This window comes from Buteo buteo, chromosome 4, assembly GCF_964188355.1.
Source record: "Buteo buteo chromosome 4, bButBut1.hap1.1, whole genome shotgun sequence".
Classification (NCBI taxonomy): Eukaryota; Metazoa; Chordata; class Aves; order Accipitriformes; family Accipitridae; genus Buteo; species Buteo buteo.
The window spans coordinates 56,042,580-56,063,506 of record NC_134174.1 but is presented as its reverse complement, the minus strand read 5'-3'; the positions used below and the strand labels follow the sequence as shown (position 1 = coordinate 56,063,506).

Here is a 20,927-nt window from a genome sequence, read left to right as displayed (position 1 = left end):
AGGTGGATGGCTGGGTGTGGAAATGGCTTCGGCTGATTTTTATCCACTGCCTGTGAAAGCCTGGAGTCACGGATGTGCTTTTCAATTACCCCTCCCTGGCCTGGCAGGACCACAGTGCTCCTGGATATTTCCAGGCAGGGGACCACTGATTCAGGGGGGTCAGATTTCCTAAGGCTTCTAAAGATTTAGAAACACAAATCTCCATAGCAGCTTGGTAGGATTTGTGCTCCTCCATCACTGAAAACCTGCTCTGTGCTCCAGCTCAGTATTGACATCTGTAGCCTGGTTTTTCGGAAGGGTGAACACCTGCGACCTGTAGGGAAGTGGTGACTCTTTGAGAAGGTGTCTGATGTCCAGGACCCCCTGCGATAGGTATAACTTGGGTATTTGTGTTTCTCTAGTAATGATACATATCATTTGCAGTGCTTGCTCTTGCCTCATTGACTGCACAAGATCAAGCCCTTTGAGATTTCAAAACACACTGTAGATATTAAATATCTGAGCCTTTCTGCGGATTAGGTAAGTGTTATTGCTCAGCATTGTAAATGGGTAACTGAAGATTTATCCCTGCTGAATTTGATGGAAGGAGGTTAAGTAACGTGCCCGAACTGAGAAGGGCGTTAGTAATAGAGCCATCACTAAATCTCAGCTCCATCCACTGTTGGTTAGACAGCATTGCTTCTCTATGTAAGTCTGTCTCCTGCTTGAGATGCAGATGAACAAAACGTGCTTTTCATGTTGTCTATGTCCTTGTTAGCTTGTGCTGGTGAGGCATTACTCTTTGTCTTTCAACATGCTGTGACTGTTACTATTCCAGGGCAGTTCTTAACTTCCCAGTGTTAGTCCTGATTTGCCAGCTGGATGCATGCATTTATGTGCATTTGGAATAAGGGCAGAGAGCTCACACCTTTGTTACGCTTTTAGGCAAGATTGAGTGGATAGCAGTGGGGACCAGGGCATCCATCCTTCATTCAAATTAAAGCACTTGAGTTTTCCACCTGTTTCATTTCATCCTGTGGTAGTGCAGCAACCAGCCGTGCTCTGTACACATGCCCCAGCACTTGGACCTGCCAGGCTGTTGCCCGGCTTCTGCATCTGATGCTGCTTCCTTATTGCGAGGTATCTCTTTCCGCTCTATAGTGCAGTTGCATGTGACCAAAGGCCAGGGCCTCATTCTTCACAAGCCTGCTTATATCAAATGGATTTTCCCTGTGTTTTTATAACATGCTTCCACCGGGGAAAGGAGAGCTGTAGGTGTGGAAGTACTTGGCTCTGAATTTCAGGTCACCTCAAAACAAGACCTCATCATCTAATACTGGAGACCTGCAGTTTCAGAGCAGGATTTTTTCATTTTTCAGCTCTTTTGCTTCACATCCCCAAGCAGGAGTGGTCTTGGAAACAAATCTGGTGACTTCGAAAGCCTGGTTAAAAACAGCCGTGAGGGTAACCAGCTGCCCTATCCTGCCTTCATGCTTTGGCTGGGCCTTCTGGTGTGTCTGACCAAGATCAATCAGATGTCTCATGGGTTAGTATAACCAGTTCGCCTTAATGCACCTTCATTTAGCTCTGGTGCAGTTTTTCATCCATCTTTCAAGACTGCTTGTCCTACTTTCAAGTAGCAGAAGAGCCAGACAATCTCATTTTGTCAAACAGGTTTACAGCACTTCTAAGAAGCTTGGTCTATATTTAACCTGTGGCCTATTTTCAATGTAACTTAGCACACGAGGAGGTGAACGCCAGCCTCTTTTCCTCTCCTGCTGGTCATTTCTGGAGGCAGTCTCAGAGTCACGTCACTTAGAGCTGCTGTCCCATCTCTGTGGGCTGAGGACATCTCTTTGGCCTCTTTTGGCACCATAAAGCTCTAGATTCCGAACAGCAAATTCATAGCACGTTTCTGCCTTGTGTGCTTCTCTCATTGGTTTGAAGTCTCGCTTTCCAGTACACTGCAACATAATGTGGTTGCTTCCCAAATGGTACTTAACTATTGCTGAATGCGTTAGTGCTGCGTACCTGTGCCTTGCAGAGCGCATGGACATTGTTAGCCACAATGCGATGTGAAGCCCTCTTCATGCAGAAATAGCCTCTCTGCTTTTTTTTTTCCAGTCACTTAATCAAACTTCCTTTCCTGTTAATTTAGGAGCAAATTGTTGTTTGGTTTGTTGGGGTTTTTTTTTTAGCAAACTGCTTTTTCTGTTGACAGTGCTTAATGGAAAGCTTTATGGAGCACATTCATCTGTTGTATTAGTGGGTGTTGAGTCTGTAGATTTTCACTGCTTGAATTTGCGTGCATTGGCATAAAGCGTGTAAGCCCTAAGCACTGTTTAAGGTGCTGTGCGAATACATATCATGGAGACTGTCCCAGCCACACAACACTTATCTACTCAATGTTATGGTTTTGCACACGTGGAACAAATTCTGCTTTTGTACACATGGCAAAAAAATTACATTGGCTGACTCTAAGAACCATGGCTTGTCTCAGTTCATTGCATCCTACTTGACATTTGCAGTCAAGACATGGTATTTCCATTCTTCTCAGGTAAGTAGCCAGGCATGATGCTTTCCTTTTGTATTCCCTTCCCCCTGCCAGGACTGTTTTGCCTCCTCTTGCTTGGTAGTATAGAAGTTTGAGGCCATGTTTTGAACTTGACTTTTCTAAGTGCTTCTCCCTCCCTGTTTTGTTTTGCAGGCGCTGGTTCGGCTTCCTCCTCACATTTCACAGTGCGATGAAGTCTTCAGGTTCTTTGAGGCTCGCCCAGAAGACCTTAACCCTCCAAAAGAGTAAGTGCTGTGATGGATTTCCAGTGCTGCTCAGTTCATGTTGATTAGCGGGAAGGAAAAGGTCATTTGGTTTTATTACTGCTATAGGTGTGGGAAAAGATTTTGTAGCTTTCAAGCACTACCTAGAAAATGCCCAGCAATTATGTAGAACCAAGTTGGGTGTGTGGAGGACAGGGGAGTCAAGCAACCCTCAGACACAATTTTCAGCCATCCTCCGCCCACCTTTGCATTGTTTCTTGCTGATGGTTCTAATGAGAGAACCTCCCCTGGCTTGTGGGTTTTACGTGATAATTATCACCAAAGAGTCATTTAGTTCCCAAAAGCATTGGCTCAGCAGCAGGGGGAAATCCTACCAGTAAGCACTTGGCTCATAATTACCAGCTGCTTCTTTAAATGTACTCCTGCCCAGAGATACTTAGTTATCTGAAGGGAGCAAGATTGTGGTCCAGATCCAAAATTGTCTCTGGAGAGTCTATTCTTTCTAAGCAGGAAGCCAAGAAAAAGGCTGGGAAAAGAGTTCCCATTGAATACGAAACAGAATTGTAGCCTTTACCTTGGAGCAGACAGGCTGATTCATGCTGATGCAGTCAGGGTTCAGAGGACTAATTTATCCAGGGAAAGCGTTGGCAGGAGGGTATTTACAAGCAACTGCGCTGCCTTGCCTCACATTTCCTTTTCTCCTTCATACCGAACAGGATGTATTTTGCTGTGCTCCGCAATAAGATTTTGACTTGGTCCCATTGTGTTTTGTGCTGCTTTGTTGCCCGATTTGAAACTTGATTGCAGGCTGTGTTACCGTAATTTGCTTTCTCCAGTGTTTGCACAGCCCATTAGGTAAGGGGAAATGGATGTAAAGCTTTTGGGTTTTGGGAACTTCAGCGCACACAAACCTGTAGTTAGTGGAAAGATTTGTATTGGCTTCAGCTATCTGTTCCCATGCTGGTATAGAGGAGAGGACCTTTGCAGTTTGTTTTCCCCAACTTTGTCTCTTGCACATACAAGGTTTTATACAAGGGGATGTATTAGCATTTGTATTAAAGAAAACACTGCTAGCGTAGAGAGAGTGAAGTCTTTTTTGAATGAGAGAAAGAGCAGTTTTTAAATCAAAGGTCTGAAAAAAGAGCTGAATTTCTGTTGTTTGTTTTTTTTCTAGCCAGCTTTGGTTTAGAAAAATGTCTGCGGTGAATAAATACAGTTGCGTGTTCATTGTTAAACACATATTGCAAACTTAGAAACCATTGCAGCAGGATATACCTATACTCTTGAGACCTGCTGACCATCACAGTTTCCATTTAGTAAGAAGGTTCCATCCTTTGTAAGAAGGTTCGCAAATGTTGCGTGATCCCACAACACCCCTCTGATGCAAGGAGGCATCCCCATGTCCCAGGCAGAAACAGACACCCAGAAGAGGAGTGAGGTCCCCAGGGTTATGGGAGAGTTCATCTGGAGGATCTCAAACGGACCTCAGGAATCTGCTTTAAATGCTGTTTAACACTTCTGTCTGCTTTCTGTACTGATAGGGACTGTAGAGCATTAGGCCTGAGTGAAATAGGGTCAGGACTGGACCTCCTCAAGGCAGAGAATGGGGACCGAGGCCCACCCCTGGGCTGGCACTAGCCATTATGGCTTTCTTTCTCTTTCCCCTCCTACAAGTCGTTGAGGGACGTTTGCTGAGCTCCCTGTTCAACAGCCTTGCAGCAATTTTCAAGTTATCCATTCGCTCCCCCCCTGGAAAACCAAAAAAGGCTAAATGTTCTCAGCCCAAGCCTTGCATCTTATTCCAACCTAGTAATATGTGTGATTTATTTCCCTGGAAAATGTAGAGCAATAACCTGATTAAATCTCACTTCACTAATGTCTGCAAGACATTAATCTAGCTGGGTTTAAACAAATCCTACCTCGTCTTCTGTAAGCAAACAGATCTTAGGGAAGGTGTCTAAGGTTTCTGCTGGGAGTGCTTCACAAAAGATGTATTGTTGAAACTGAAGATTAGTCTCTACAAAAAGATGATGTAAAAGCCAACAGAAACATCTTAGTGTTTTTCTTCTGTGAACTGTGGGGGAAAGGAGGAGATCTGGGGCTCACTGGACCACTGTGTAGGGTCCGGGGGAAGGACACCTCCAGGGCGATTCTCAGCCTCAGCAGTCACTGCAGGAAGGAGCACGATCAGCCACAGAAATCCCCAATTTATTCCCTCATTTTGCTACTCTGCCAAGCCCCTCCAGAAACAGTGAGCCAGTGGTGCCTAAGCCCTATGAATTCAGTCTTCCCTGGACCTCATGGTCCATCCTTCATCTCACTGGGGGTGGCAGGGGTGTAGCCTGGGGGCAGCATCTAGACTACCCTAATTATTTTATCTATTTCTTCAGCTGCTTCTTTTAGCCCTCAGTGCAGAGGGGGTTCATATATTGATATACCAGCATAGGCATGCCACTCAACTGGCTGGATTAAAGGAGAACATATATTGCTAAGCGAGGGACTCAGCCACCAAGGGATGGCAGAACAGAGTTGCTTGAGCCGCCTTCATGTCTTCTCTCTGCACAATGAAATGGTCTTTAGTTTCATGGTCACCTGCTCTGTTTTTCTGCAGCAGCTCAGCCTCATAAGACAAAGCCTGACCTAGAGTTTAATTAACTAACTTTCAGGAATGTAGCCTTAATCCCATGGGCTTTTGGGTTGTTGAGCCCAGAGAGTCCACTGAGTTATTGCCTGTCTGTAGAGCAGTGACTGAGCACGTACTCCCAGCCAGAAAAACATGGAAGCTTAAACTTTGAGGAAGAGGCACAAAAAAGTCTGGTTTACCTGGCAGGTGGGATGCGCGGAGAGGTATCCATGCCCTTAATTTTTGAGCTGTGACTCGCGATGAAGCGTGTGCAGTAATTTATGGATTACTGCAGTAATTTGGCTGCGAAGCTGTGCTCTTCACTTCTGTTCCTATTGTCCTAAAAGAAACCAACATCTCCCTGTAGTCCCTTAGGCACTTTTACAAACGTGTTCCTGGCTTCTTCCTTATAACTCTTCATCTGCCCTACCCTTGCCTCCTCCCTGCTTCTGTGTACTGTCCTGTCCGGGTTATGCTGTGTTTGGCTTGCAGGCTGCTCCCTACAGGGTCATTTCCTACTGCTGCTGTGCTCTGATTGCCCGCAGTGCCGAGCAGCCCGCAATCCAGCTATAATAAAAGCTGGGCTTTCCCAACACTGTTCCAATCTGGCCGATTTGTTCAGTTGGATTCGCAGCTTAGGTTTTCTGTTTCCTGTTTTGGTGACGGTCCAGGCTTTCGAGTCCTGCGACAATAGGCAGAAGGTATTCCTTTCAGCCCCATGAAAGCTCTTCCGAGTACAGCAGCTGACAGGCAGATAGCTGGAGAGATGTCTCAAGAAATCACAGCGTCGGAACCAGCTGACAGCCTCCTTTGAGTCTGCTCCTGCTGGTGGAGCTGGCTCCAGGTCAGATAGCTCCTAGCCACAGGTTTCCTTCGTGCTGCATGGGAGAGACCATAGGAGGACACTTGGTCCCTCCGTGGGATAGTCTGGGAGCTCGCTCGGGCTGTTTCACGTGGTGGAAGCATGGCCTTTGTAAGGGAGCCAGCACACACTGGGAGCACTGATGGGCAAGGCAGGGTTTGGAGCTCCAGTGCCAGTGTTCCCAGGGCAGCTTAGGTCTGTAATATGTGGAATTTTAGTGTTTGAGCAAATGTGTATGTATATAGGTAAATGGCTGGGCTTGTGTCTTTTACCATGCCCATGTAAGGACCAGATCCTGCATTGCTATGGGAAAAGATACTGTAAGGTAAGGAGGAAGGGCATTTTTATTTATCCATTATTCTAAGTTAAAATACTGTGTCACTGAAAGCCATTCATTTACTGGATACTTCTGTTAATAATTATAATTACTGATAACTAAGCCAGAGGTGGATTAATTTCAGACTTCTACTGGGGATTTAAATTCAAGGCTGAGGTCAGGCCAGGGCTCATAGTCAACAAACAAAATCTCAGAAACCATTTTTTTAATGATTCTTTTTTTACTAGAAATAACAGAAATACCCGAAGAGTAGGATTAATCAGTTAGACATTGCATATGGTCCACTGCTTTTAGGGCTTTTTTGCAGGTACGTTCAAGGTATCGCAGCCAGACCACTCATGTGTGAGTTCGCTTTTTCTTTCTGGGTCTGGATCCAGTCTAAAAAGCAGATCAGGAGCCAATGATTCAGTTCTCCAATATTCCCCTTGCAGAAATGCATGCAGACTCAAATGAGACTTCTGTTTAAACCACCACTAATAATACTAACAGCTGAATTTAAAACAGTGTTCGGTATCTGAGAATATTTTTCCTGTAAGAATCATAAAGTGGTTTTCAAACAATATGCAAATCCGGGAAAACTAAGGAACTTATTAGGTATATGACATAATATTATGAGGCTTGATGCAGAAAATGGACTTGATGGTGAAGGTGCCTTTACTGAGGAATAGAAATGCTTTATTGTGGTCTGTAGCTATGGGCTTTACTGATTGTATCTCTCACATAAATATTGGTATAACACTCAGATACTCAGATGCCAGGCAGCCACTGTAAAATGGAGGCTGGATTCTCCCTTTATTCTTCATGTATTACAAATTTCTGATAAGGAAACTGGAAAGAAGTTGCCAGGGTAATGCAGTGACCATGTTAAGGAAGCATGCTTTAGTTTATGAGTCTATCAGTGCTAAAGCAGAGTTCCCTAATATGCTTCTTTCTATCCATAAGCATGACTCTGTTTACATATGACTATTTCTGTTTCCCAAGTGTACTCTGATCTGCCCTGCGATAACAATTCAATTACCTATTGGTAGAGGAGGAAAATTTTTCATCTGTAAAATATCTATATTTATTCTGATTTGTTTGATATTATACAAATATTTTCTCTTCTATTTCATCCCTTATATTTCTCTTATATTTCATCCCTTTAGAACTGTGTTTCCCAACACATTTGATAGTTGACTCTCTGAGCAGATGTGCTATGAGGAAAGATGTCATTCTTCTTTTGTGGTTGCTGTTTCTTACAGGAATTTTAGTATAGGTAATTTTCACATTGTTTAGGAATGTGGTCAGCACCATTTTATGACAGTCGGTGTTACAGTCTGCACTTGGCAGTGGTATTGTGACTGCTCAATATTAGGGAAATTCATTCCACTTGAGAGGTACAGAATGGAAATTAATTTCCCTAAGAAATGCAAAATCAGAAAAAAGATGGAAGTTTTATTTTTATGTGATTTATCAGCTGGGAAGTAAATTCTAAAACACAGAGCAGGAAAAGCTCTGAATAAAGATGGTGGCAGGATAAGGCAGTTAAGACACACTGTTCTGAAGGGAAAAAAAGTTAATATTTTCAAAGAATGACTTAATCACCTTCACTGAGATCTAGGTAGCTAAGGATGCAATAACCTGTTAGGGCTGAGTTTGCCAAGAGCCTTGCTTGGCTACTCCTAATTAGTCATCCAGCTCTCACTGATTTCAGTGGGAATTAGTGTAGTAGAGCACCTGTGTTTAGTTTTTCAGACGCGCCTATTTTAGGGCTGTATTTACTAGAAATATTTGGCCTCAGCACCTAAATTTGAAATGGTGAAAATGTTTTTTCGGCTTCTAAATCACAGATGTGCTTTACAGTATCCTGCCCATAGTGTGGGACTATCATAAATCTGTGGCTGAGAGGTCAGGCAGCCTTGTGCCCCAGAAATAGAGGAGTGAAGTGTGGCGGATTCCCAGTTGTGCTCCCTCTGTCCCGGAGAGTGGGAGCTCAGTCTCTGGGACCTGGCTGTTTTTCAGATGGGGCTCTTGATACCCCAACAGTGTGTGCTGCCTTTCAGCAATGCCTATTATCATGATCTTTGGGAAGGTCTCGCTTGGAGATTGTTATCTTAAATAAACTAACCCAATGGAGGGATGGAGGAGTCTCTAGCAATGGAAAAAAAGGGAAATAACAGATGTGTTACTTGTCCTCTTCTTTAGTTACACGTGGGACTTTCCCTTTTGTTTGCAACATATAAATGATTTGGGCTGGAATATCAAATGGAGGATATTGAAATTTGCTACTGGCTGCAACATTGGTGATACCAGCAAATAACTCAGCCTTCCTGAGAGAAGATTTGAATCTTTTTGCTACTCATCCAGAAAATGAAAAAAGAAATTATATGTAGATAAATACCAAACAATAAACCTGGGGGAAAACAGAAACCACATTAAATGAAATAGGCTCAGCAACCACAAAAAAAAGATGTAGAAGAATGGCAGTTGGAACAGCACACGTTACTGCTGTTACTGTAGAGCAAAAGCTTTTATTCCTTGCCTTGAATATCACATTTGGGTTTGCTTGTGCTTTATAGGTCTGACTGTGAAAGGACACAGGGCCGAGAGGAGCAAAGATAGTTTAATGTACTGACACTTGGCATTGGCAGCCAAGTGCACAGAAATAGCTTTTGCCTGGATTGGTTATGAGCATGCTGCAGGGTTTAAAAGTGGCATGCTGTCACAGGCACAGGATGGATTAAGAATAACCAGACTTACCCAAATTCCATCAGAATGTGACCAAGATCAGAGCCTTGCCGACACGCTGCTGCTTCAGCAGCGGCCCCGGACACTGCCTTGCTGGGGCCAAACTCAGCGGCGGTGTCAGTGCTAGTGAAAGTTTACTGTTTATGAGCACAAATTCAAGGCAATTTTTCTTTTCTTTCTCTGTAGAAGAGTTGGGACCGAAGAGGTATTTTGAAATGCAGAGTTGTTGGCTTTAGAAAAGCTAAATGCCAGGCCTGTTGGCTTGAGGGCCTTTTTCCTGTCCAGTAATTTTTGTTCATATCCTAAAGGAACAATCACTGCTGATAATTTGCCAATGCCTATTTTGTAGATTAGAAAGTGATAGTTTGCTTAATGTTTAACTTAACCCATAAAATTCCTTCCTTCAGTCAATGTTGGAAGAAACATTTCTTCCAAAATCTGTCAGGAAAGCCTGTTCTGCTGGTGCTTCTATATGCAAAACCCATTAGGGAGCCAAAAGAACAAATTTATTCATCTGGCATGGAGGGAAACCTGGGCTAATGAGGCAGGATTGGAGCAGAACCAAAATAACCAGATTCAGAGGTTATCGAGCTTGTTGTGAAGGATTTGGGGCACCCGTTATCCTTGAGCCTTCCCTTCTAGAAATGTTTAGCTCAGTGCCACAAGATCTTCTGAAAGTCTCAGTTTAAAGACTGGTGATGCTGGATTTGATGCCCCAGAATAGGGGCAACCCATAGGGTTGAATCACCCATGCTGTTAAACACAAAAGAGATCTTTAGGTCCGCGCAGAAGAGAAGCGTCTGGTCCTGCTGTGCTTTGTGGATAAGCCTGGGGAGAGAAAGAGGGATGGGGACTTCCTCTTCTTATCTGGATTTCTTGTTCTCCTGAGCCCCTGCTAGCAGGTTAATTGAATGCACTGAGGTATCTGTCACCGTTGACTCATGACCTGCCAGGCAGGAGGAGATGGGGTGGAGTTTTCTTTTCACTAACATGACAGAATTGAATATAGCCTGTCTTGTCCTCTGTGTGTCACGTCTCTGAAAAACAAGAATAGGCAGCTTATGTTACAAATATAGTTGTGTCATGGAGAAGAATCTAACTTGTCATTGCCATGTCTATATTTAATATGGTCGCACTATTGTTTAATGAAGTTCTTTTTCCACTCTGAAGAGGAGGGCACTAGGGACAGACGTGCTCAATGGGGTGTTTGCTGCCAGAGTGATAAATTATCCCCCAGTGGCGCCTGGGGTCAGATGGGACTTTTCAGTGCTCTGCGTTTCCTATTGTTGATCGCTATGTAATTTTGACATTGCTTATCTGGAGAGTCCCTTTATTTTTAATGCTGTTGAGGATCAGTAGCCTCACTGCTTATAAAAAGAACTTTTTTCTCATGTACATGTGCCTAGTGCAACCCTATATGTGATTCTGAACTGGTTGGGGGCAACGTAAGACATCCCATTACATTTGATAGGGTTTTATCAGGCTGTACTATGTTACAATAGAAGGCATTGCTTAAAATGTGTTTTAATGCTGTTGACTAAAGGCCAGGTGGAGTTGACATCTCACATTTATTTAAGGTGGAGCATTTCTGTCTAAACACTGGGAAGTAGGGGTGATATTTCCTCGGTAAACAGGACTTTGAACTCCAAGAGTCTCTGGTACTGCCTTTAGCATGCAGCAATTGCCACTGAAGAGAGAGGAGGAAGCGTTAGCAATCAGAGTGTTGAACAACAGGTAAAGCAAGTCAGGTCCTTCTGGAGAGCCACCGCCGCCTGCTTTGAATTAGGTGGAGAGCTGGGCTTCCTTTCTAGCTTGACTGTATCATAACACCGTGTTAGACAATTATTGTTTGGTGTGCCTGGCTTCACCTGTTCACCCCATGCCACCAAGGGATTTTTGCTGGAAATTCATTTCATTACATACACAGGGCTTGGTGTTTCATGTCCACAGAGTTTTGCATTCAGCTCCCAATGCTGTTGCTGTTTAAAATCTTGCTTGTAGCAAGCCTGGAAAGAAAAAACATTTGTGGCAGTAGAGAACTGTCCCCTGGAGCGCTGCACACGTCCAAGATGATATGTTTTGCTCTGTCCTTCTGTCTCTTGAGGAATGGGGTGCCTTCTTTAGGACTTAGGATGTATAAAAAATACCAGAACTCAAGTGGGTCTGGCTACAGGAGACACAGTGATCTATTGGTAGATTCATTTCCACCCTTTCCGTCTTCTTGACCAGTCTGCAGCTGACTGTCTTTCATGCATGCTGTTCCCAGAAACACAAGCAGGGGATCAAATAACAACATGTTTTGACTCCAAACTCTGGAGTGACTTATCATGTTATCAAAGCTTTTGATTTAATTGAAATTTCACAGATAACCCTAGACCTGCTTTTAAGTGCAGACTCAAGTGCCAGTGGGAATTCAATTAAAACCCTCCCCCCGCCTTTTAATGCTTGCATTTTGTTTGGGAGGTTTATGGAAGGGATTTGCTACTGCTTATCTTTAGCTAGAGATGTGTGTCTAGGTTCAAAGAAACCCTTTGTCTTTGGGCGACTTTCTTTTTCCAGTTATGCCAGAATTTGATTGGAACGACCCTGCTGACAGTAATGGACTATTCAGGATTTACACTGATGTAAGGATTGCAGAATTTGTTGTGTTAAAAGTAGAATTCTTTCCTTGTTTCCATTCGCATCTATTAAAACAATTGGCCTAAGCTCAGGAAAGATGTTCGTTTAAACAGACCTCAGATATATTCTGAATAGAGGATTGACTGTGGCTTTGCAATCCTTTAGTCTAATCTAATAAATGCTGGTTATTTGCTGGATTCTTGCAAGCTGTATTTGCTTCCCAGCTCCAAGGAGTTTTAATAGCCACTCCAGTAATGCTGACTGCAGTGCACTGTGGTGAACCTCAGAACATTGTATATGTCTGATTACATTTGCTTTCAATTACAGTCTTGTGGGTTTGAAAAATCAGAGCAGTTCAGGCTCATTTGGGAACCACCGCAAAAAATCACTAGTAACCTGAGATACCTAGTGCTTGAAACTATAAAAGAAGAAGAAAATGGGGGCCAAAAAATGTCTGGTTTGCTTTATGAGAAGAGACCCATTGCAACAGCTGTGGGGTTAGGATGGCAGGGGCACCCTATCTAACAGATAAACCTTTTCCTTTCCTATCCAAGCATGCTGGGAATGAAGTGTGAATGACTCATACCAGAGACAGCGTTCATCAGAGACTTGAAGCTGTCCTGGTTCACTAGTGAATTGGCAATGTTGCCATGTTTGCTGCTCCCTGTTGGATAGGTTGCTGGTCTCAGTTCTTTTCCTAATGATTAGAACCTCACCAATGTTGTTCTCTCTTGCTAGGGGAGCTGTAGAGTTCTTGAGGTTGTTAAGATTAAATTAATCTTCTTATTTCCATCAAAATGCAGTATTTTGTGGAGATATTGATTATCCTCTAAATCTGGCTAAAAGAGGAGCTTTCTTTTCAGGAAAATGTTTTACCAAAAATGAACCTCTTGTTTCCTGTTGAAACATGTTCCCAAAAGCCAGAATTTGGATAGTTTTCATCATCCCTACTGAGCAGCAGGATGGCTGTAGAGTGAACAGACATGTACAGAGACATCTGACAGAGGGCTTTGCAGGTGAGCCCTTCTGCAGTGGCGTTCAGGTCTCTGGGTGCTGCATGGCTGGGACTCGGTCTGCCGTTCGCCGTGCTGCGCTGTGTCTGGTCCTGCCTACTTAATGCCTCGCTCTTCCAGCGGGCAGCTCTGGGAAAGTGTCAGTCGCGTGGCTGATCCCTTTCTCCCCTGCCAGCATCTGGCGAGCAAAGAAGGGGCTCAAAAACACATTAAAGAGCAAGCCCTGGTGCAACACTTGTTTGGGGCATTATGAATTTTTGCTATATAAAAAAGGAGCAGCGAGGGTTTCACTGTGAAAAAGCCCAGCCACAGCGGTATGACACCAGCAAGGGCACAGTGAATTTTCACCCCAGGCGAGGAGAATGATTTCAGCTATTCTGAACTTAGGACCAGAAGGTGGGATGTAAAGCTGTCATCAACTCCCTTAAATACAGGCAAATGCAAATAAAGTATGCAGACTGAGTAACAGGGGTAGCTTTTACTCTGTAGCGGGGACCAGTACATGTTGGCAACGTTCTACATTTCTTCTTACAGGATGGGACATTTTAGCAATAGAGCTCCCAGATTTTGGGAGGCATGTGGGTAACAAAACTGAGCACTTCACTTTCTGTGGTCCCAATAATAAGGTTCTTCAGCTTTCACATAACCTCTGCAGTCCCTGTAGCCAGTAACCTGGGCGCCAAGGCGTCTTTCTGGGTCTGGATTAGTTTCTTCACCTCCATACATATCTTTACAGTGAAGCTAAGGGCCAAGGGCAGCTAGAGAAAGCTGCAAGAGTCGTTCACATCCCTGCAAACAGCTTTAAACTCTTCCAGCAAGAAGTCAGTGGAGAAGTATCTTATTGTTTGCTGGGTCGTCTCAATGCACAAAGCAGGGCTCTGTTGGACATGCACTAACAATGTTATTAATGTTCATGATGCATCGGTGTCATCCCCTGGGGGGAGGAGGAACCCCCGGCGGCTGAATTGCACAGGCCATACCAGCTAATGAGATGCTCTTCTTGCCAGGCCTGACAAATAAGCTTCTGTTAATCTTCATTGTTATCGTTCTCATGCTCATCTCTGTGTTTGGGAGGGGGTTGTTTCGTGGATGCTTGGCTGAGGGATGGCCCTAGCTAGCAAGCGGGCTCCGAAGGTGAGCTGGGACTTTAAGAAGGGGCAGACATTGAGCAGATGAGGAGAAAGCCTTGAATCCCTTCAATAAAGTAGTATGTTGGAGTGAGTAGTTGCAAGAAGTAGGAGTTCTGCAGAGGACGGAGATAAAAGGAGGCTTTCAGGCAGGAGAGAGGATTCCTGCCTTTTCCAGATGTAGCATTTGCATTTGGAGAAGGAGAACTGCCAAAAGGCCAGGCTGATGAAGGGTGCTTTGTGGTTCTTCCAGCCTGTGAAAAAACGCAGTACTTTGAAAGTTAGGTGCTTTGGGATTATTAGGCAAGGGGTGAATTGGGCATCGTGAGAGGAGTGCCTTTCCCCCTCTTCTTATGGAAGGCCGGTCTCCAGTGCATTATATAATTACTACCTTTTTTTCTTCCTTTTTTGTCTGCTTTCTTTTAAGGCTTTTTTAAAAATACATTCTTGCCTCAATCATTCAGCATCGTCATAAATCAGAAAATTTTGTCCATGCAGATTTATGACAAGTGTCTTATATTTAATTTTTTTGTTGACAGGCGTATAAAGTACTGAGCCCTGGTTTACTGCCCGGTTAGTCCTGATCTTTGGCAGGACAAATAATGTTTGTGAGAGAAGACTGAATTAATACCAGCACACAGAGAATTTTTTACTTTAACAAACAAATGTTGCTTTCTGCCATGATTTTGTCTACCCTGATACGCGCTCAGAAAATCTCCAATCTTATCTCCATTTCAGATATGTTCAGTTCAGATATACTCACATGCCAGGGAACTGTATAAGTAGATGTGACTATCAGTTTAAGAGAGCACTGACCCAAAATAGACCATTTAACAGCTTGGGGGCCTAATGGTCCTTTGCAAACTTCCTGAAGAAGTTTTGCCAGTTGTGTCTGCTTCTTTTTTTAAGGCTATATTTTCAAAACATCAAAGCAAATTCCTGATTTTGAATTAAGTAGGACACAGCCCTACAGAGACACATGTCGAAAACATTTCACCTCCAGAGTAATGCAGCTAGATAACATCAAACTTGATGTCAGCCTCATCCCGAGAGTGGCCCTCTTCCTCCAAACATTTATGCACGTGGGTAGTTTTCTACACAGTGAATACTGTATTGAATTCAACGGGAGCACACGTGCACCCAAAGTTATTTGTGTGTGTATTAATGTGTATGTTTGTTTGATTGGAATGAAAAAATCTGGAGAGGGCTGGGATATAATGGAGGTTCATTCATCAGTAACCCCCTCTGCAAATCATGTTAATTCTTCTGCCTTGCCTAGAGATGGACATGTATGGAGTACGTGCACACAGGCTTTGGGGCCAACACAACAAATTTAACCTGAATTAACTCACCAGCTTTCAAGGGATGAGGGTAGGTAATACCTATTCTGGGATACTCCTAAACACAGATATCACACAGCAAAACCAGCAGAGAGGCTCAACTGACCTGAACATTTAGAGGTTTTATATAGCAGATAATTTGTGTGTGCCCTGAGTGCTCTTTTTATGCATTTATTTTTACTAATGTTTCATAAAGAAAACCAAAAAGGGCTTGAAAGCAATTAGGTATGTATCTTCATCTGTATCTTTGAGAGGACCTTTTAATTGTGTAGCTGTAAAATCAATGGAGCACCAACACAGTCTCCATAAGGGAATGCAGCTGCTCTGAGAAAAAGCATTAAGCTTTGCAGGCTATGCAGAATACCTTTTTGTAGCTGTAGTTGCTGTAAAATCCTGTCAGATACCATTTTCACTGTGGTTTGTTTCACTTCAGCTAGTGCTTGCTCCACGATCAGAGGGAATTCAGCCATCAAACAGGGTTTGGCAGGTCTCACTCCAGTACAAAGGGCTAGGTCATTGTAAGTTGTTTAGTGTGTGTTGTAGGCAACTGACTTATTGTCTCCTATTTTACATACATACATAAATCTTTTACTGGCCATTTTAAAATTGTGCTTTGTTCTTATCTCTTGCTTTCTTTTTGCTCTCTTACCATCCCTGACTGCATCAGCTTCTCTGCCTCATATTGACATATCTTTTCTCGTGTCATTTTTTAACTGTCTCTGGGTTTTTTCATTATCCTTACATCCCTTGGATATTGTTTTCTTCTTTCTCAGTATGTTCTGTCCTGCTTCCCCCAGCATTGCTACACTCATTTCTATTTGTCCCACTGGTACTCTGTACGTTGGGTTTATTTGCTCTCTGATGTATTTCTTTCATCACTTTCTCTCCTTCCCATATCTTTTCATCCCCAATCCCACATAAGAGATAACAGAGGGATGATAGGAGTGTCCTGAACACAGGCGAGAACCTGAGGCTGAGGATAAGCATGCCCTCATGGCCTTGCAGAAGTTACCTGGTTGCTGGATATGCTGCTAGCATAGACTACAGCCAGGACCAGCCAGTCTGGGGCCATAACAGAAACTGGGAGTAAACCCTGTGCCGCACATGTGTCGTGCTTGGGACAAGGGTCTACCCTCACCTGTGTTAGTGGCCTTGATAACTAACCCTCAGCAGTATGGAGAAACCTGCTCTTTTGCCCCACTAAAGGCAACTCCTTTCAGGAGACGTGATGGCAACCTAATTCGGCAGAAGTAAAATCATCAAGGTCTTGTGCTGCTTTGTAACCTGTAATTTTTGTAGAAGTTGTCTCTGTGGTCTGCCAAACAGAAATTCGTCATCTCTGGCCTGAAGTTACTGGGTAATTAATCTTCCATGGTGGATATGGCAGGCTGGGTTTTTCGGTCTGCAGGCATGGAGAGCTATGAGCTAACCCGCAGCACTGCTGAACCTTTTCTCTCTCCCCTACTTCTTCATTTTCCCATGACCTTAGGAAAAAAAAAAATCCACACTTCATAGGTCTTTTTTTTTTTTTTTCTAAATCACACTTTATGGAACACAGTTTTAATACTGTACAGTGCGTGTTTAATGATGTCCATATGGGTTTGTGGGTACAGGAATTAAATACATAACGGTTCACGATGACATAACACGGAAATGCAACTCCCGCAGTGCTGGTGTGTAGGCTGTAAAGGGTTATTAATAAAAATGAAGGTTTTAAATAGAAAACAAGCTTAGCAGCACCGTTTTGGCCTCAAGCCCATCTCTGAGTGATGGAAAAAAAAGAGGCTGGAATATATGGTCTTTCCTCAATACATGAAAATAAATACATTTTACCACCATCCCCTGCTAAATGTTTCAGAGAGAAAGCTGCAGGCCTGATGCATGGCATCTCTCTTCAATCAGAGCCTGAGCTCAGGGAGGTCTGGAGGGGATATTTCAGCAGGGTGCAGAACACATCAAACAAATACTAAGGGGGAGATTGATGCCTTAGATTATTAAAATGGGGTAAGGCCACAATGTTTTGATTGGCAAAACCTTTCAACAGTCGGACATTAGTGTTTCAGAAGAGCAAACCGCTCTGTTTGTGGGTGAGCCAGGAAAATAACAACTCACAGAGTTTTGGGGAATGACCTCAAGGAAATCCCATCCCATCTTGTAACCAGAGTTGCTGCATCAGTAAGCCAAGGAAATTACATAATGCGCCTATTAATATTATAGACAAACAAAAGCAAGTTTACTCTTCTGTGTTCAGCCTTGTCCAATCTGCAGTTGTCCCAAACCTTTTGTTTTAAGTCTTCAGAATAAATGAGACAGCAATGGATGATGCGCTGACCATCTCCCTCTGAAGATGCTGTGTCTGAGACATCTCTCACTGATTTCCCACCAGTTGTTAGTGACAGTAACTGTATGGGCAGCACCAGCACAAATTGAATGTAGTCCTTCTCTCCTCAGCTGGTTCCTTACCCAACGTTTTTGCTGGAGTTTGAGATGGTCCCAGAGAAAAAGACGTTGATCTAAATACACCCAAACTAACTCTAGAGTCCACGGATTGGGATGTTCCACATTGCGGATGTGTATAAATTACCTCCAGGCTGTAGTCCAGGACAAGGTTAATGCTTCACGGCAGTTGCATGAGGGTCAGGGTGTCCAGAACCAAAAGTGATCCTGAGCTGGTTTCCATGTTGTGAAATCCCAGTACTCCCAGCTGTGTCCACCTGCTCCTCCTGCAGTCCCTGCTCTGTCTGCTCACGTCCTTCAGCTCCAGCACTTACCTCAGCCCATCCTTGCACCTCTGGATCCCGGCCAACGGCTTTCCCCAGCAGACGGGCATGGAGGATGCAGTGGGAATGCAGGAGCAATAAGACTTTCCTGCTTTATCCAGTGCTGTCTGGGACAAATTCCTACCATCTGCTAGTTCCTTGGTGCCTCGAACTGTTGTTCCTTGCGAGAGACAGTTGTTGTTATCTTGGTGGCTTCTGTCCAACCACCAGATACTTCAGCAGATGAGAACTCGAACCATTGTGTGGAATTGTAATTCATGCTGAATACATGGCATCACATTTTTTTTCCCACCTGACCGTAGCCAGGACAGTGAACAAAAATGTGGGAACGTGGGACAAAATACTCTTCCTGTGCGCCCGGTCCTGTGCTGCTGTTCACCCTTCAAACTCCTGGCTCAAAACCAAGATCCTCCTCTAAAAATTGGTTAGAAAAACTACTCCCTGCTCATGTTCTGCTGGAGAGATGGCTCTTCCACCCCTTCTCCCATACTCTGGGTCATCTCAGGTACACCTGAAGCTTTTGGAAAATATTATGTCTATTTTTCCAAATTTCTTTGTGCTGACAGATGTCAGTTGTTTGTCTTCTGAAACTGGTCTTTTCAAAAATGGGTATTATGTCCCTTTAAATAGCACAAACCACATGGGGATGAGATTATTTTTGTCCCTAGCTGCCCATAATCTATCTTTTTTCTTTTTTTAGTGAAACCAAAATCTTCCCAGGGATTGTTCCTAAGAATAATACTGAAAAGAAAGCATCATGTGAATCGTACACTAGTAGTAATGGCAATAGTACTGCATTGCCCTTCTGTCGAGCTACCTCACCATAGACCTCGAGGTACAGCCCAAACATAAACCTACTCTCTCAGCTTGACTGTGAAGTACAGGTTTTATTTTAGAACCAGGGAAGCAAAAGTACAAAAGTGGTTTTGAAAGGTCACCAAGGCTGGAACAGGAGCCAGAAGGTCTGAATTGTAGCTTCATGTTGTGACTCAGCACACATTCCGTTATTTGCCTTTGCAAACACCACTAGCACACCAACAGTTTGTCTTGCTAATATACAAACTCCCTAGATCTGCAGGAGTGGGTCAACTTCCATATCAATTTTTGGAAAATGCTATATTTGAGGAAAATGCTGCAAACAGACATTGAACTGGTTTGCCCTAGGTTACAGTGGGACTAGGATTCAGGATGCCCTTAAATTCTTAGCTTCAACCACTGGCCCCCCAATCCTCCAAAGGAACACACACTCATCCCTTGCTTGTAGGCATGTGAGGGGGGATCTTTAGCTCAAGATCGACCTCACCCTGTTGTCTTCCTACCCTAAACAGTGGTGAATTACCTCATCTAAAGTCACTCTTCTGAGATGAACAGGAGATACCTGTGCAGAAGAGACGCAAAGACCAGTCCACGCTTCTTCATACTCCGGGACAGCACGGAGAGCAGGGTGGGCTGTAGCCATGATGTGGAAGAAGCAGCCGCTTTCATGCACAAACTCTGCCCTATGGCAAAGGATCAGTGTGAGCATGGAGGAAGGGAGGAGGGCTGATGGTTTCCTGGGTCTCCTCTTCTTCCTCAATCATATCTCTGTGAGTACTGGGAGCACAGTCTGCTGTAGAAGAATAAATTGCTCAGGAGCCTACGCTCTGTTTCAGCTCCTGGCACATCAATCCATTTGGGGCTGCAGGCTCAGATCCCTGTGACACTTGGCCAGGTTATTCCCTCTGCAAGTCCTTGTCCAGAGTCAACCCTGGGTGTCTCTTGATGTCCTCTGCTCGCCGCTTTGGCTGCCTCCTCCACCGTTTGTCCTCCGTGTCCTTTACTGTGGCGTTTGCTGATGGTAGCTTGTGTTGGAGATGCCCCCAGCCCCACGGGGCTGTTTGTGCAGGGAGGTTTGGCTGGGGCCATTCGAGCAGTCAGGCAGCTGTGTAGTTTGGAACTTGAGCAGAGCTTTCCTGGTCCGAGTTACCTTCCCAAGCGTGTGGAAAAAGGACGTGTCAAAAGTGCCTTGCCCTTCCCGCTGGCTTTGTTCTCTCCCTGCCTGTCCCGTCCTGTGTTTCTCATCCCTAACTCTTGTGCCTGTTGACTTGTGAGCTAACACGAGCACATCTGCCTTGGACAGACCTTTAACTGCCTGACCTCCCCCTCAGGAGCTACTAAGACTTTCCATTGGTGAGTGCTCCGTTACCCACGCCATCCTGGCCCTTGCTTCAATGCATCTTTTCCTCCCTCCGGACCCTTTACTACTCTGGGCCTCCTCACTAGATTTTGCGGTCACCAAATGTGTGGTCTTTGCAGCAATTCGTACCGTGCTGCAGTCTGACTGGAGGCCCGCTGCTCTGTCCTCCACTGTGGCCACTGGTGCTGAAGATAGACCTTGTCCTATGCAAAGCTGTCCCTGAGCGTGCCCGTGCCAGTGGGTGAGAGAATGCGCCCTTGCATGTAGCTTTTGTTCTCAGTGCACAACCCACCTCCCGGAGCAGCAGATAAACACAAACAGCCTTTTTCTGTGGTTTAATAAGCAAAGCGGAGCAGTGCTTCTGAGCCGGTTCCTTACCAGCAAGGGCATCTTCAAGTCCTGAGCCTCATGTAAGTAAATCTGTCGTCACGCGTTAGTCTTTCTTTTGTATAACTTTATGTAACAGCTCGTCTTAAACTTGTAAAAACATTTTCTGGGAAATTATGCGTGGGAGGTGGGCAGCTCCTTCCATGTATTGCCAGCTAATCCATAATACTTTCCTTTAT

At 44.2% G+C, this 20,927-nt stretch overlaps 1 protein-coding gene across 2 annotated transcripts in view; it reads left to right on the top strand.

Moving 5' to 3' along the window:
• The window catches only part of SH3PXD2A (SH3 and PX domains 2A), a 269,677-nt gene that overhangs the window by 116,931 nt on the left and 131,819 nt on the right, over window positions 1-20,927 (top strand). For both annotated transcript variants that reach the window (XM_075026320.1, XM_075026319.1), the window contains exon 5: window positions 2,687-2,778. In XM_075026320.1, coding sequence (XP_074882421.1) covers window positions 2,687-2,778 — 92 coding nt within the window. The remainder of the gene's footprint in view (window positions 1-2,686; window positions 2,779-20,927) is intronic.